The 17,651-nt window shown below is 42.9% G+C and overlaps 1 protein-coding gene across 4 annotated transcripts in view; it reads left to right on the plus strand.

Annotated features, from left to right (window-relative positions):
* PCIF1 (phosphorylated CTD interacting factor 1) overlaps positions 1-17,651 on the plus strand; it is a 138,953-nt gene that overhangs the window by 53,611 nt on the left and 67,691 nt on the right. For all 4 annotated transcript variants that reach the window (XM_073559352.1, XM_073559349.1, XM_073559350.1 and 1 more), the window contains exon 7: positions 17,287-17,434. In XM_073559352.1, the coding sequence (XP_073415453.1) occupies positions 17,287-17,434 (148 nt within the window). The remainder of the gene's footprint in view (positions 1-17,286; positions 17,435-17,651) is intronic.

The raw sequence follows: 17,651 nt of genomic DNA on the forward strand, positions 1-17,651 counted from the left end.
CTTGGAGGTTACTTGGAGGGTCAGCTAACCTTATCCCGTAACACAAGGGAGTCCCTAGAGTGGTGGTTACACAAGGATAACTTATTAAAAGGGGTGCCCTGGGAGTATAATGTAACCCGCATAGTCACCACGGATGCTAGTCCTTACGGTTGGGGAGCTCATATGGGTGAAATTTTAGTCCAGGACCGATGGCAACATCATCAGTTAGGAATGTCATCTAACCTAAAAGAATTAACGGCAGTAGAACAGGCGGCTAAAAAGCTCCTTGTGTATCTACAGGGCCATCATGTACGAGTGTTCTCCGACAATCAGGTCACCGTGGCATACATCAATCACCAAGGCGGGACTCGTTCCAGACCCCTGATGTTGGTAGCAGAACGGTTGTTCCATCTAGCAGAACAATACTTCCTATCTTTAACAGCATTGCATATAAAAGGAAAAGACAACATCACGGCAGACTTTTTAAGCCGCAATCGGCTAAAGCAAGGGGAATGGTCTTTAAACACCTCCATATTCAAACTGATTGTTCAAAAGTGGGGATATCCAGAGGTAGACCTATTCGCCACCAGAGACAACACTCAATTGGAACAATTCTGCTCCCTGAATCCCAGAGAAAATCCTCTGGCGGTAGATGCCTTCCTGATAAACTGGGACTTCAAACTAGCCTACGCCTTCCCTCCCCTATCTCTTCTACCCCTAGTGATGAGGAAAATCAGGAAAGACAGAGCAAGGGTGATAGTTATCGCTCCGTTTTGGCCCAGGAGAGCATGGTTCTCATGCCTCAGGACCATGTCGGTGTCCGATCCTTTTGTTCTGCCGGACATCCCGGATCTCCTGTCCCAGGGCCCAGTCTTCCATCCTCAGGTGGCTGGCCTTCATCTGACGGCGTGGAGTTTGAACGGTCATTATTAGAAGAAAAGGGTTTCTCCACAGACCTAATTAACACCCTTCTTAAAAGTAGGAAAATCATTACCACAAAAATTTATGTCAGGATTTGGAAAAAATTCCTTCAAAACTCAGAAGTAATCGCTGGGGATTCAGCACCTATAATGCAGATATTAGAGTTCCTACAAAAAGGTCTAGACATGGGACTCTCTACCAGTACCCTTAAAGTACAAGTGTCAGCCTTGGGGGCTCTGTTTAGCTGCAACATTGCTGGTAATTATTGGATAAGCAGATTCATTAAGGCAGCAGGTAGATCCAGGCCAATAATGAAGGATAGGTTTATGCCGTGGGACTTGAACCTAGTCCTCACTGCTATGACAGAGACTCCATTCGAACCTATCTCGTCGGCTTCCCTAAAAATCCTGTCCCTCAAGGTAGCCTTCCTGGTAGCTCTGACATCAGCTCGCAGAATAAGCGATATTCAGGCCTTATCTAGGTGTCCTCCTTATTTACAGTTTAAAGAGGATAGGGTAATACTCAGACCTGATCCAGCGTACTTGCCAAAGGTAGTTTCTAGTTTCCATAGGACACAGGAGATAGTTCTGCCATCCTTCCTCCCTAATCCAACTAATGAGAAGGAAAGGAAACTACACACCCTGGATGTCAGGAGAGGCCTCATAGAATATCTGTCAGTCACTGATCCCTGGAAGAAAGATAATGCCCTATTTATCTCTCATCAAGGCCCCAGAAAAGGTTGTAGAGCATCAAAAAATACACTAGCCAGATGGATTAGAGAGGCGATTGCAATAGCATACACATCAAAGGGCAGGTCGCCACCCGGAAAGCTGAGGGCGCATTCCACCAGGGCAATGGCAACCTCCTGGGCCGAAAGATCAGAAGTCTCCATCGACCAGATATGTAAGGCGGCTACTTGGTCCTCTCCGAGCACCTTTTATAGTCATTATAGGCTAGACCTAGGTGCTTCCACAGACCTCTCTTTTGGTATAAGGGTGCTGCAGGCTGTAGTCCCTCCCTAAAACTGATATTACTCTCTGTAAATCTCTCAGGTGGTGCTGTCATGGACGACCGAATAAAGTCTTAGTTACTCACCGGTTAACGGTATTTTTCGGAGTCCATGACAGCACCCGTATATTCCCTCCCTTATAGTTTAATTGGGGTGTGCACGTCTTTTTTCTTGTATATACCCACTGGTGATAAAAGTTATAATTGTAAAGAATACTGTACATAAATCATGCATTAACCTTGGAAGTCCTCTTGTGCTCTGTAATCCAACTGATGCGTGGGAGAGGTGCCACCCTTTTGTATCTGTAGGTTTCCTGTTCCTAAAGGGCGGATCCCCTCTCTCAGGTGGTGCTGTCATGGACTCCGAAAAATACCGTTAACCGGTGAGTAACTAAGACTTTCGTTGTCGTACCTTTGGTAGCCATTACTTCCATTAGGCGAGTCTCGGAGTTGGCGGCCCTATCCTGTAGAGCACCGTTTCTCACCTTCTACAAGGATAAGGCAGTTCTCAGACCAGCTCCCCCTTTCTGCCGAAGGTCGTGTCCTCTTTTCACATTAATGAGGACATTGTCCTGCCTTCATTTTGTCCAGCGCCAGTACATCAGGTGGAAAAAGCGCTTCACACATTAGACCTAATGAGAGCACGCAGAAGGTACGTGTCGCGGACGGCACCCTTTCGCCAGACGGACACGCTGTTTGTGCTCCCTGAAGGGCGCAGGAAGGGACTCGCAGCCTCAAAGTCGACCATAGCCAGATGGATCCGTCTAACTATTCAAGAGGCTTACTGCATTAGAGGCACTCCGATTCCAGCAGGGATCAGAGTGCACTCTACTCGGGCAGTGGGCGCCTCTTGGGCGCTTCGGCACCAGGCTTCGTCGGAGCAGGTATGCAAGGCAGCAACCTGGTCCAGCCTGCACACATATTTCTAAATATTACAATGTGCATACTCAGGCTTCGTCAGATGCGAGCCTGGGTAGAAGAATTCTCCAAGCAGCAGTGGCTCACCTTTAGACAGGAGGTGCATGTGGCTTGGATCAGTGAGTCAATCGCCCACCCAGGGACTGCTTTTGGACATCCCACAGTACCTGTGTCCCCCAATGAGACGAAGGAGAAACATGGATTTTTGTGAGTACTCACTGTAAAATCTATTTCTCCGAGATTCTCATTGGGGGACACAGCACCCACCCTATGAGCCAGTTGGCGCTTGTTTATTTAATTAATATATTTCCTTTTTTGAGATTAGGGTGGCCCTTTTCCAGACATATTGTAGTCTGCATTAAGGCTGATTGATTGTGTTCTACTGCTGTTGCACTAAACTGGTTTCCGCCCGCAGTCGGGGCGAGGGTGTATGCGGCGGAGGAGGAGCTAACCTTTTTTTGTTCACTTAGTGTCAGCCTCCAGGTGGCAGTAGCATACACCCACAGTACCTGTGTCCCCCAATGGGCGTCTCGGAGAAAAGGATTTTATGGTGAGTACTCACAAAAATCCATGTATTTTACTCATTTATATAGCGCCATTAATTCCACAGTGTTTTACAGATATTATTGGCACTGTCCCTGATGGTGGCTCACAATCTATATTCTCTATCAGTGTGTCTTTGCAGATGTTATTTATTAACTATTTTGTGCAATATGATTTTAAATCTCTGATTTAAGGGTACATTGATTAAAAGTTTGAAAATTGCTAAATTTTCAAAATTTTTGCCAAATCTCCATCTTTTTCATAAATAAACGAAAGCTATATAAGAAATTTTACCACTAACATGAAGTACAATATGTCTCGAAAAAACAGTGGGATACGTTGACGTGTTCTCGAGTAACCTCATAAAGTGACAGTGGTCAGAATTGTAAAAATTGGCTTGATCATTAAGTACTAAATTGGCCCTGTCACTAAGGGGTTAAAGAGTAATTGTTATAATTTTTATTTCATAAATCGTAGTACACACAAAAGTAGCAACATTGTTATATATCTTATCAGAAAAATCTGATTCTTTCTCCTGGACTGTTCTTTTTCAATATTCTCCATTCACATGAAAATCTGTATTTGGTGAAGACAGATTTTTACATTACTGAGATAGCAATTACCACTGATAAGATTCTGTGTAGACAAGGGAGGCGGTAGAGCCAGAGCTCCTTCCCTCTACACAGAATCTTATCAGTAGCACCTGACATCTCCTCTCTCATTAATGTGACAATTTGCAATTTGTCTTCACTGAATTACAGGATTTTTGTACTTGTCGTAATTTTGTTGCCTTCACTGGGGTACACAGGTGACCATGGGAGTATTCTGCCGCCGTAAGGAGGCTGACACTATAAATTAAAACTAAGGAGAAAAAAAATCAGCTCCTCCCCAGCAGCCTACACCTACTGACAACCAAGCTGTTCAGTTAGTGAGAAAAGCAGTAGAAGAGGCAGAAAAGATAATTCTTTATTAAACCCTTCACCCCCAAGGGTGGTTTGCACGTTCATGACCGGGCCAATTTTCACAATTCTGACCACTGTCCCTTTATGAGGTAATAACTCTGAAACGCTTCCATGGATCCCGGTGATTCTGACATTGTTTTCTCGTGACATATTGTCCTTCATGTTAGTGGTAAAATTTCATTCATGTAACTTATATTTATTTGTGAAAAAAACGGAAATTTGGCGAAAATTTTGCAATTTTCCAACTTAGAATTTTCATGCCCTTAAATCACAGAGATACGGCACACAAAAAACTTAAGTAACATTTCCCACATGTTTACTTTACATAAGCACAATTTTGGAACCAAAATTTTATTTTGTTAGGAAGTTATAAAGGTTAAAAGTTGACCATCGATTTCTCATTTTTACAACACCATTTTATTTTTACGGACCACATCACATTTGAAGCCACTTTGAGGGGTCTATATGATAGAAAATACCCAAAAGTGACACCATTCTAAAAACTGCACCCCTCAAGGTGCTCAAAACCACATTCAAGAAGTTTATTAACCCTTCAGGTGCTTCACAGGAATTTTTTGAATATTTAAAAAAAAAAAAAATGAACACTTAAAACTTTTTTTCACAAAAAAAATAATTCAGGTTCAATTTTTTTTATTTTACCAAGGGTAAAAGGAGAAATTGGACTGGAAAAGTTATTGTGCAATTTGTCCTGAGTACGCTGATACCTGATATGTGGGGGGGAGGGAACCACTGTTTCGGCGCATGGCAGAGCTCAGAAGGGAAGGAGCACCGTTTGACTTTTTCAATGCAAAATTGGCTGGAATTCTGATCGGACGCCATGTCACGTTTGGAGAGCAGTACTGAGAAAGATAAATTTCAGCTCACCTTTTATAAGTTCATAAGAACTGTTGGAAAGACTCTGAGCACGGACACGTCTCTGCCAGGACGTGTAATAGAATCAAAGAAAAGAAAGGAAGGTCCAGCTCCAGAAATTAAAATCCAGGATTTTTATTAAATCATATTTAAAATCAATTCATGGCTGCTTTTGATCAAGTAACGGCAAGATTTACTGCATGAGGATATTCTCCAGATCTCTGTACGCGTTTCGAGCACAAGTGTCTAAGTGACTCAGAGTCTAAGAGCACTTGTGCTCGAAACGCGTACAGAGATCTGGAGAATATCCCCATGCGGTAAATCTTGCCGTTACTTGATCACAAGCAGCCGTGAATTGAATGGTCTGCGGGTGTCATGTTGCCTTTGGAGAGCCCTTGATGTACCTAAACAGTGGAAACCCCCCACAAATGACACCATTTTGGAAACTAGACCCCCTAAGGAACTTATCTAGATGTGTGGTGAGCACTTGAACCCCCAAGGGCTTCACAGAAGTTTATAACGCCCGGGCGTGAAAATAAAAAAAATCATATTTTTTCCCACAAAAATGATACTTTTGCCACCAATTAAATATTTTCCTAAGGGCAACAGGAGAAATAGGACCTCAAAAGTTATTTTGAAATTTGTCCTGAGTAGGCTGATACCCCATATGTAGGGGTAAAACACTGTTTGGGCGCATGGCAGAGCTTGAAAGGGAAGGAGCACCATTTGACTTTTTCAACGCAGAATTGGCTGGAATTGAGATCAGACGCCATGTTGCGTTTGGAGAGCACCTGATGTGCCCAAACAGTGGAAACCCCCCAATTCTAACTCCAACCCTAACCCCAACACACCCCTAACCCTAATCTCAGCCCTAACCCTAATGGGAAAATGGAAATAAATACCTTTTTTTTATTTTTTTTATTGTTCCCTAACTAAGGGGGAAATAAATACATTTTTTTTAATTTTTTTATTTATCCCTAACTAAGGGGGTGATAACGCGGGGTTTGATTTACTATTTATGGCGGTTTTTATTTTGGGCAGCTGTCACACGCCAAAAGACGCTTTTTATTGTAAAAATAGTTTTTGCATCACCACATATTGAGAGCTATAATTTTTCCGTATTTTGACCACTGAGTCATGTGAGGTCTTACTTTTTGCGGGACGAGTTGACGTTTTTATTGGCATCATGTTCGGGCACGTGACATTTTTTGATCGCTTTTTATTCCAATTTTTGGGACGCAGAATGAACAAAAACCAGCGTTTCATGAATTTCTTTTGGGGGGGTGCGTTTACACCGTTCCGCGTGCGGTAAAATTGGTAAAACGCTTTTATTCTTCGGGTCAGTACGGTTACAGCGATACCTCATTTATGTCGTTTTTTTATGTTTTGGCGCTTTTATGCAATAAAAACCATTTTATATAAAAAATAATTATCTTTGCATCGCATTATTCTGCGAGCTATAGCTTTATTTTTTCTCTGATGATGCTGTGTGGCGGCTCGTTTTTTGCGGGACAAGATGACGTTTTCAGCGGTACCATGGATATTTATATGCGTCTTTTTGATCGCGCGTTATTGCACTTTTTGTTCGGTGGTATATCATTATTTTTTGCTTCGTTTTTTATTTTTTAAGGGGTTCGCTAAAGGGGTTAACTAAAGGGACAGTTTTATAGGGCAGGTCGTTACGGACGCGGCGATACTTTTATTGTTTTTTTTTTTTATTTCCAAAAACTGAATTTATTAGGGAATTTTCTTTTTTTTTTTTTTAATTTATTTAGCAATTTTTTTAAAATTATTTTTACACTTTTTTTTTTTTTTTTTTACTTTATTAGGTTGTCCCAGGGGGGACATCACTGTCCTGTGACAGATCGCTGATCTGTCACATCACAGATCACTGTGACAGCTCAGCAATCTGTCGCAGGCAGTGTGCAGGTTTCCTCTTTGCCTGCGTTTTGCAGGCACTGAGGAAGCCGGCTGCCTGCAGGCCCCCGAAGGTCCCCGTCGCCATCTTGGATCCGGGGACCTGCAGGGAAAGAGCCCCCCGCAGCAGCGCTGCACATTGCGCTGCTGTGGGGGGCTCAGGAAAGCATGGAGGGAGCCCCCTCCCTGCCGATGCTTCCCTTTAACCCCCGGTACACCGCGATCGTTTTTGATCGCGGTGTGCAGGGGGTTAACGTGTCGGGGGCGTTCCGTGACCGCCCCTGACACATAGTGCCGTGTGTCAGCTGTGATAATCAGCTGACACCCGGCCGCGATCAGCGGCGCTCGCCACGTGGGTGCCGCTGATCGCGCTAGACGTACTATCCCGTCCATGGGCATAGGGGCCCGGGTCCCATGGATGGGATAGTACGTCTGATGTCATAAAGGGGTTAATACACACGGACCCGTGGAGACAAAAGGGGTTGATGGTGTATGGAGAAATATTTTAAAAATCCTTTTTTTTGGTCGCTTCATTGTGAGACACAGGAGACCATGGGACATCCGAAAGCAGCCACTAGGGTAGGAAATAAGTATAAATAGAAATCGAAATATATAAAGTACATTTTTGGAAGAAACTGGTCTGGAGCTGCTGGCTCATGCCCACCGTCTAGTGGCACTAAGCTAAACTGAATAGCTTCTTTGTCAGTAGGCGGTGTAGCCTGCTGGGAAAAAGCCAACTTTTTTCTTAGTTGTAATTCTTAGTGTACATTTATGGTCTCCTGTGATCCGCAATGAAGCGACCAATAAACAAATTTTAACCTAAATTGAGAATTTTTTTTTTTAAATAAAAGGAGTCCATGAGGAGAAAGAACCAGATTTATCCAATAATCTATCTTACAAAGTTGTTTATTTTCATGTATTATCGTATTGTAACTGTATGTTTTGGGCAACCCCTTTACGACCTTGGACATATCCATACATCCAGGTTGGCTGCTACTGACCTTGAACGTATGGATACGGCATGCTGATTGCTGCCAGGTGTCAGCTGATTCTTACACCCGACATTCAGTGCCAGGAGTGGTGAACGACGTAAAAAATAAAACCATTTCTTCACTTGTTGATTTTTTTCTTTCTGTCTCCCAAAGATCACAAAGTGAATGGAGAAAACAGAATTCAAACCTACTTAATTTAAAATTAATAAAGTGAGTTTATAGAGTCATATATTCATTCACAAAATATGTTTGAACCAATCCCCTCCAAAAAAAAATGGATGGCAGACCATCCGGTATATCTAAAAAAACAAAAATGACTCTCTCAGATGGGTGGAATAAAATCCCGCAGGGAGAGACAAATAATAAAAATAGTTAAAAAAATTGTTTTATATATATATATATATATTAAAATGTATATATTACTATACAAATAAAATATTACTACTAAAAAAGTTTCAGGAACACAATATTCATTAATAAAATGCCTTTATTGCAATATTGGCACAACTTGAAGTGCATAAAATAGGATATACACAATTACATTAGCAATATATATATGGAAAAAGGGGAATACCCATCCATAACAAAAGGCTTGATTAATGAACCAGGTAAATAATCATAAAGTAGCACAATAAAAAACATTCAAGTGTGTATAAGTAAACCATGTGCTTAAAGTGCTATAGTGCAACTGTGCAAATATGAGACCACACAAAAATAGCGTGACCTAACCATAAAAAACAAAAGTGCTATGTCTGTAATAATACCTGTAAGCCTTAATGCGCTATGTAGAGTGTCCTAGAACGCGCCCCGACGCGCGTTTCGGAAATGAATCTCCTTCCCTAACCTCCCCAAAGGTTAAAATATTTACAGTGGTAGGGGATTTTCTATCAAATGTTCGTAGGGTGCTATAGTGTCACAATTACCATGTCTTTGTATTATGTTATTATGCATATGTCATGAGTGGTATGGCCATGTATTTTTACTTGTGTTTTAGATGTATTGGTCCTTGTGTGCTAATAAAATAAAATTTATTTATATGTAATTGGTATCCTGGGTTAGTGTGCGCAATTTGCAGTAGTGTTTTTTTCTTCCTATATACATGTGTGTTTACTACTGTTGCTGCACCACCCTATGGTTATTCACCAATCACACATGTTGGTGCGCCTGGTTCCTTCCTTATCCCTCATTGTAACTCTTCTGCCTCATTATAGTAAATGGATCTCTTTGGGGTTTCATCTGAATCATGACACTCGGAGATTGATCAGATGGAAACCCCGAAGTAAGTGCTTAGCATAGATCGCAGGATAAATGTGATCCCAAACGTTATGTAAAATGTTCCCCAAAAAAGCTTAAAATCAATCCACAAAAAAGTCCCCACTCTTGCCTAATTTACAGGTGAATGTCTTCAGAAGCATGAGCTGGGCATAATGTACTGGTCACTACAACGGCAGTTTGCAATTTTCACTCAGCACATCCACTGTTGCTTGTTTCTGGAGAACACTTTTGGAGTGAAAATCGTCACTACACCTGTAGTTAAATTCCCAAAAAAGTGTAATTTCCAAAATGGGGTCACTTGAGGGGGATTCTGTTTTTCTGTCATTTAGGGGCTTTGTATATGGAGTCCGGAAACTATTGTATGATAATTTTGTCCTCATTATAGTAAATGGATCTCTTGGGGGCTTCATCTGAATCATGACACTCGGAGATTTAGATGGAAACCCCAAAGTAAGTGCTTAGCATTGAGCGCGGGATAAATGTGATCCCAAACGTTATGTAAAATGTTCCCCAAAAAAGCTTAAAATCAATCCACAAAGAATCAAGTCCCCACTCAGGTCTGTTATCGAAAATATAAGGGGCTTCCATGTTGCTGATAGTACAATGGCTCTGGAAAAGCGCTATGGCTCAGGGTCCCTCAAAAGAAATAAAGCAAATTCTGCGCTCCCAAATCCAAATGAACCCCTCCCTACTGAAACCACATTTAGAGTCCACATGTTTGGCATTTCTGTAGCAACGACAGCCTGCCTAATTTACGGGTGCATGTCTCCAGAAGCATGAGCTGGGCATAATGTACTGAGCACCACAATGTACTGACCACTACAATTTACTGGTCACTGCAACCTACTGAAGACTACAACGGCAGTTTGCAATTTTCACTCATCAACATCCACTGCTGCTTGTTTTTGTAAAACTCCCAAAATCATCACTACAACTGTAGATAAATTCCCAAATATGTATTTGTATAATTTCAAAAATGGGGTCACTTGAGGGCGGATTCTGATTTGTCTAACACTTAGGGTATCTGTATATGGAGTGTGCAACCTATTCTAAGAATATCTGCACTCCCAGGTGCAAATAGTGCTCCGTCCTTCCCGAGTCACGCCATATGGCTAAGTAGCATTGTACAGCCAAATATGGGATATGTCTGCATTCAGCAAAAATTGTAGGACAAAACTTGATGCAATTTTTGCCTATTTCCCTTTATGAAAATTTAAAATCTGGGGCTAAAACTAAATTTTGATAGTAAAAATGTAATTATTTTTTCTCCACTGCCCAATTATATAAAATACATGTGGTGTCAATATGATCAATGCATACCTAGATGAATTAATTGACTAGTGTAGTTTGTAAAATGGGGTCACTTATGAGGGGGTTTTCCTGTTCTGGCACCTCAGCGGCTCTGTCAATGTAAAATAGCACCTTCAAACCAGTTCAGCAAAATCTGAACTCCAGTATGGCACTCCTTTCCTTCTGAGCTTTGCACTGTACCTTCAAACTAGTTTTTTACCTCATATGGGGTATCTGTTTACTCAGGAGAAATTGCACAACAATTTTTGGGGTCCATTTTGTCTTGTTATCCTTGTGAAAGTAATTTGGGCAAAAATAACAGTTTTGTGGGAGACATTTTTTTTTTTAAATTTAAACTGCTATGAAGCACCTGGGGGATCAAGATTCTAACCACACATCTAGATACATTCCTTGAGGGATCTAGTTTCCAAAATGGTGTCACTTGTGCGTGGCGTGGTTTCCACTCTGTTCAGCTGACCGTTACAGTTCAACCGGAATCAGCATAGGGTTTAATACAATAATTACCAAATTGCCTAATGGCAAATAGATCCTAACTAAAGATCCTTAGACAATAAATATAACTTGTAATGAATGATTAATTATAATAAGCAGGAAATTGTGCTCATTAAAAATAGTTATTGATGTCCTTTTTTGATGTATGGCTAGTATACATCAACGTAATACCTCCTCAAGCAGTGTGATTGTAAACTGCAAGGGGACTATTACTACAGTGGTATATATTGGGAAGTACTTCCCTATTAGTGTATAGATCTAATAATGATAGATGGTCTCACATGAGGGTAGGTATTGTTCAATTCCTCCCTTTATGCGAGTTACAGTATTTAATTTTGCTGGCCATTAGCCTTTGTGGCATACATATTTTTCTTTCTATCTTCATTGGGGGACACAGGTTACCTTGGGTGTATGCTGCTGTCGCTAGGAGGCTGTCACTATGCAAATAAGAAAAAGTTAGCTCCTCCCCGGCAGTATACACCTACCGACAGGCACAAATTACCTCAGTAATTACCCTCAGGTTGGGTAGCGGTTTTTCTCCACCTCACAGTACAGGGCCGCTGGGATGCTCCGGAGACTCTCCTCCCAATCAATCTCTTGGAGATCAGGGCAATCCTTCTTGCCCTCGTCCGCTGGCAGTCCCTCCTCGAAGGCAAGCCAGTCCGCATCCAGTCGGACAACGCCACTACCGTGGCGTACATAAATCACCAAGGCGGAACTCGCAGCAAACAGATCATGCTGGAAGTGGTGAAGATTCTGCGTTGGTCGGAAAGCCATGTTCCCGCCATATCGGCCGTCCACATTCCAGGGGTGGACAACTGAGAAGCCGATTTCCTGAGCCGCAGGGGCTCGTGTAGGCGAGTGGTCTCTTAACCCCGCCGTCTTCCACCAAATTTGTCTGAGGTGGGGCGTTCCGGATGTCGACCTCATGGCGTCTCGAACAAACCACAAGGTTCCCCGGTATGTAGCCAGGTCTCGGGATCCAATGGCCATCGGTTGCGACACACTTGTGATCCCGTGGTCCCAGTTTCGCATGTCTTATCTCTTCCCACCTCTTCCCCTGATTCCAAGAATCGTGAAAAAGATAAAGGCAGAAGGGGTCCCCGTTCTGTTAGTAGTTCCAGATTGGCCACGGAGGGCCTGGTATACGGAGCTAGTGAACATGCTCTCGGACGTTCCCTTGAGGCTTCCAGACCGTCCAGACCTTCTATCGCAAGGGCCCCTCTTCCACCCGAATTCTCGGTTTCTGAATTTAATGGCATGGCCATTGAGGCCGCGGTCCTGAGGGACGCAGGTTTTTCCCACAAGGTCATCCAGACCATGATTAAGGCAAGGAAACCAGCGTCATCACGCATCTATCACAGATGTTGGAAAGCCTTCTTTCGGTGTTGTGAGATTAACAGTTTGTTATGACTTTTTCTCTTCCCTCCGTTCTTGGTTTTCTACAGACGTGTCTCGATTCCGGCCTTTCCCTCAGTACCTTAAAGAGTCAGGTGTCAGCTCGTGCTATCCTCTTCCAAAGAGATCTGGCTTCTCTTCCCCAGGTGAAGACTTTTCTTCAGGGCGTCGCTCACATAGCGCCTCCTTACCAGTCTCCGGTCAATCCATGGCATTTAAATCTTGTTTTGAGCGCCCTCCAGCGTGCGCCCTTTGAGCCGATTCAGGATATTTCTCTTTCCCTCCTCTCGTGGAAAGTTGCCTTCCTGGTCGCCATCACCCGTCCTCTATTAGAAGGGTCTCAGAGCTGGCAGCATTGTCCTGCTGTTCTCCTTTGATAGTTTTGCACCAGGATAAGGTTGTTCTCAGACCGGTTCCTGCCTTTCTGCCAAAGGTAGTCTCTGCCTTTCACATCAACGAGGACATCGTCCTCCCCTCTCTGTGCCCCTCTCCAAGTCATCCCTTGGAGAGATCCCTCCACAAGTTGGACTTGGTCAGGGCAATTCGGGTCTACCTTGCTAGGACTGCTTCCTTCCGTCAGTCCGATTCCCTGTTTGTCGTCTCTGAAGGTCGTCGGAAAGGGTTTCCAACCTCCAAATTCACCATTGCTCGTTGTATTCGTTCAGCGGTTCCCAAGGCATACCGCGTCCAGGACAAACAACCTCCTCTGGGGGTGAGGGCTCACTGTACTCGGGCTGTGGGAGCTTCCTGGGCCGCTCTTCACCAGGCTTCGGCCTTGCAAGTTTGAAAGACTGCTACCTGGTTGTCCCTCCATACCTTCGTGTGATTTTACAAGGTAGATACTCACGCCTCTGCTGATGCAGGCTTGGGTAGGAAGATACTGCAGGTGACGGTCTCCCACCGGCCGACCTAAGTACCCTTCTCTCAGCATTTCTTTCCCACCCTTGGGACTGCTTTTGGACGTCCCATGGTAACCTGTGTCCCCCAATGAAGCGAGAAAGAAAGAGGTATTTTTGGTACTTACCGTAAAATCTCTTTCTTGGAGCCCTCATTGGGGGTACAGCACCCTCCCTTAATGTTGTACCGTGTTGGCCAATGTGCCGTTGTTTGGTTGGTACATAGGTTGAGTTCTTATAGTTGCTCCTACTACTGCTTTAGCACCAAATAAGGTAATTTGTGCCTGTCTGTAGGTGTATACTGCAGGGGAGGAGCTAACTTTTTCTTATTTGCATAGTGTCAGCCTCCTAGCGACAGCAGCATACATCCATGATAACTTGTGTCCCCCAATGAAGGCTCCAAGAAAGAGATTTTACAGTAAGTAACAAAAATCCCTCTTTAGTACTTCCTCATGTAAAACCTATCAATAGCTTTCGGGACAGCATTTATGAGGCTGCCTTCTTCCCTGAAGAAGCCAGCAATGGCGAAACATGTCAGGGGGGGTAGCAGGTTGTTTTTAGATCATAGTCCACACCATTAAAAAACGCCATAAGAGTGGTCCACAGCCAGCAAGGCTAAAATATAATAATAATTGGTAGTTTGGAAATTATGGTTTCCACTGTTTAAGCATGTCAAGGGCTTTCTAGCAGACGCTATGTCGCGTTTGAGTTTTTTAATGCAAAATTTGCTGGAATAATCAAATAATGCTCCTTTCGTTCCGAGTCCTGCCATGTGACCAAGCAGTAGTTTTACTCCACATATGGGGATTGGCATACTCAGGAGAAATTGCACAACAAATTGTATGGTGCAATTTCTCTTGTTACTCTTGTGAAAATGTAAATTTTGAGTTAAAAAAAAAACATTTTTGTGGGTAAAATGTGATTTTTATTATTTTTTTTATTCTCACAGCTCAACGTTATAAACTTTTGTGAAGCACCTGGGGGTTCAAGGTGTTCAGCACACATCTAGATAATTTCCTTGATGTTTCTAGTTTCCAAAATAGTATCACTTGTGAGCGGTTTCCACGGTTTAGGCACATCGGGGTCTCTCCAAACGCGACATGGTGTCCACTAATTATTTCAGCAAATTTTACATTCAAAAAGTCAAATGGTGCTCTTTTCTTTCTGAGCCCTGCCGTGTGCCCAAACAGACGGTTTCCCCCACATATATGTAGTATCAGCATGCTGAGGAGAAATTACACAACAAATTTTGGGGTCCATTTTTTTCCTGTTACCCTTTCAAAAATAAAAAAAATTGTCTAAATTAAAATTTTGGTGAAAAAAGTTAGCTGTTCATTTTTTCCTTCCACATTCCATGAATTCCTGTGAAGCACTTGAAGGGTTAATAAACTTCTTGAATGTAGTTTTGAGCATCTTGAGGGGAGCAGTTTTTAGAATGGTGTCACTTTTGGGTATTTTCTGTAATATTGACCCCTCAAAGTCACTTCAAATGTGAGGTGGTGCCTAAAAGGAATAGTTTTGTACATTTTGTTGGAAATATGAGAAATGGCTGGTCAACTTTTACTTTTAAATTATGGTTCAAAAATTGAGGTGATCTAAAGTAGACATGTGGAAAATCTTATTTATTAACTATTTTGAGTGACATAACTCGGATTTAAGGGCATAAAAATAAAAGTTTTAAAATTGAAAACTTTTCACCAAATTTCCGTTTTTTTGCACATATAAACTCAAGTCATAGCTAAGAAATTCTACCACTATCACAAAAATGTGCCGCTGGTCAGAATTATAAAATTTGGTGTGGTCATGAAGGTGAAAACACGCTTGGGGGTAAATGAGTTAAGAGTAAAAACAGCATAGGAGCACTGCACTCTGTGAAATGAATGTACGAGTAGCGGAGATACATGTTGATGGATATAAATCCATGAATAAAAATGTTTCTCTGCATTACTGTACAGTATGTCTTCTAGTCAAATACGGTAAATCTGTGATGACTCATTATGTACATTACAGCATGCGGACAGAGTTTCCCTGGAGACAAGTATGTACACTCTGTACAACAGAAGCCTGAAGTCACCCATGAGATCCCTGTGGTTCTTTAGAGTTGGGTCACGCTTTGGAGTGTTAGGCCGGGGTCACACTTGTGAGTGTGATGCAAGAAACTTGCATCAATACCCGGCACTGCCGCAGGCACTTGGACCGGAGTGTGCGGCTACATGTATTTCTATGCAGCCGCACACTCCAGTCTGAGTGCCGGTGGCAGTGCTTGGTATTGATGTGAGAGACTCGCTAAAGTTTCTCGCATCACACTCGCAAGTCTGACCCCGGCCTTAAGGCCATGTGCAGGGTACATTTTCCACATTTGTGTTTACAGTTGTAACTTTGTGTTGCTAAAAAGAAAATATTTTGTGCTTCTGGCACAATCAGCATATCACTGCTATATTTGCGTTTTGTTAGAAAAAGATGAGGTCTGTTTAATAGGAAATTATTTCAAATAATTGGCAGTTATAGTACAGTTATATTGCAAACCAATGTCAATATACACTCACTGGCCACTTTATTAGGTACACCTGTCCAACTGTGTGTTAAGACTTAATTTCTAATCAGCCAATCACATGGCGGCAACTCAGTGCATTTAGGCATGTAGACATGGTCAAGACAATCTCCTGCAGTTCAAACCGAGCATCAGTATGGGGAAGAAAGGTGATTTGAGTGCCTTTGAACGTGGCATGATTGTTGGTGCCAGAAGGGCTGGTCTGAGAATTTCAGAAACTGCTGATCTACTGGGATTTTCACGCACAACCATCTCTAGGGTTTACAGAGAATGGTCCGAAAAAGAAAAAAAATCCAGTGAGCGGCAGTTCTGTGGCCGGAAATGCCATGTTGATGCCAGAGGTCAGAGGAGAATGGGCAGACTGGTTCGAGCTGATAGAAAGGCAACAGTGACTCAAATTGCCACCCGTTACAACCAAGGTAGGCAGAAGAGCATCTCTGAACGCACAGTGCGTCGAACTTTGAGGCAGATGGGCTACAGCAGCAGAAGACCACACTGGGTACCACTCCTCTCAGCTAAGAACAGGAAACTGAGGCTACAATTTGCACAAGCTCATCGAAATTGGACAGTAGAAGATTGGAAAAACGTTGCCTGGTCTGATGAGTCTCGATTTCTGCTGCGACATTCGGATGGTAGGGTCAGAATTTGGCGTAAACAACATGAAAGCATGGATCCATCCTGCCTTGTATCAACGGTTCAGGCTGGTGGTGGTGGTGTCATGGTGTGGGGAATTTTTTCTGGGCACTCTTTGGGCCCCTTGGTACCAATTGAGCATCGTTGCAACGCCACAGCCTACCTGAGTATTGTTGCTGACCATGTCCATCCCTTTATGACCACAATGTACCCAACATCTGATGGCTACTTTCAGCAGGATAATGCGCCATGTCATAAAGCTCGAATCATCTCAGATTGGTTTCTTGAACATGACAATGAGTTTACTGTACTCAAATGGCCTCCTCAGTCACCAGATCTCAATCCAATAGAGCATCTTTGGGATGTGGTGGAACGGGAGATTCGCATCAGGGATGTGCAGCCGACAAATCTGCGCCAACTGTGTGATGCCATCATGTCAATATGGTCCAAAATCTCTGAGGAATGCTTCCAGCACCTTGTTGAATCTCTGCCACGAAGAATTGAGGCAGTTCTGAAGGCAAAAGGGGGTCCAACCCCTTACTAGCATGGTGTACCTAATAAAGTGGCCAGTGAGTGTATGTATTAAATAATACAAGTTCTCTTGTTTTCTTTTTAAGGCATTGACCCACCCCGAGAGTCATTTAACCGTTGGCTGTTAGAGAGGAAGGTCATAGATCGTGGACCAGACCCACTCCTTCCTAGTGACTGTGATCCAACAGTGTCTCCATCCATGTTCAGGGAGATTATGAATGATGTCCCAATTAGGTAATAATCTTCGCTTTTGTTCCCAGGCAGATATAAAGGGAACCTGACTTTAAGTCATACACTGCCTGTATTATCTTGTGTTTTACTCTGAAATCTGCTGTGGTGTTTCACACAAAACATCCTTTGTAAAGCAGGCAGCTTCCATATGCCCCGCTCCTGTAGGCTGACTGGTCCTGTGTGTGTGTGTATAGGGAGAGACCTGACAGTGTAAGGGAGC

The sequence above is a fragment of the Dendrobates tinctorius genome, unplaced genomic scaffold, assembly GCF_039654945.1.
Source record: "Dendrobates tinctorius isolate UK_male_01 unplaced genomic scaffold, ASM3965494v1 ptg000270l, whole genome shotgun sequence".
NCBI classification, from domain to species: domain Eukaryota; kingdom Metazoa; phylum Chordata; class Amphibia; order Anura; family Dendrobatidae; genus Dendrobates; species Dendrobates tinctorius.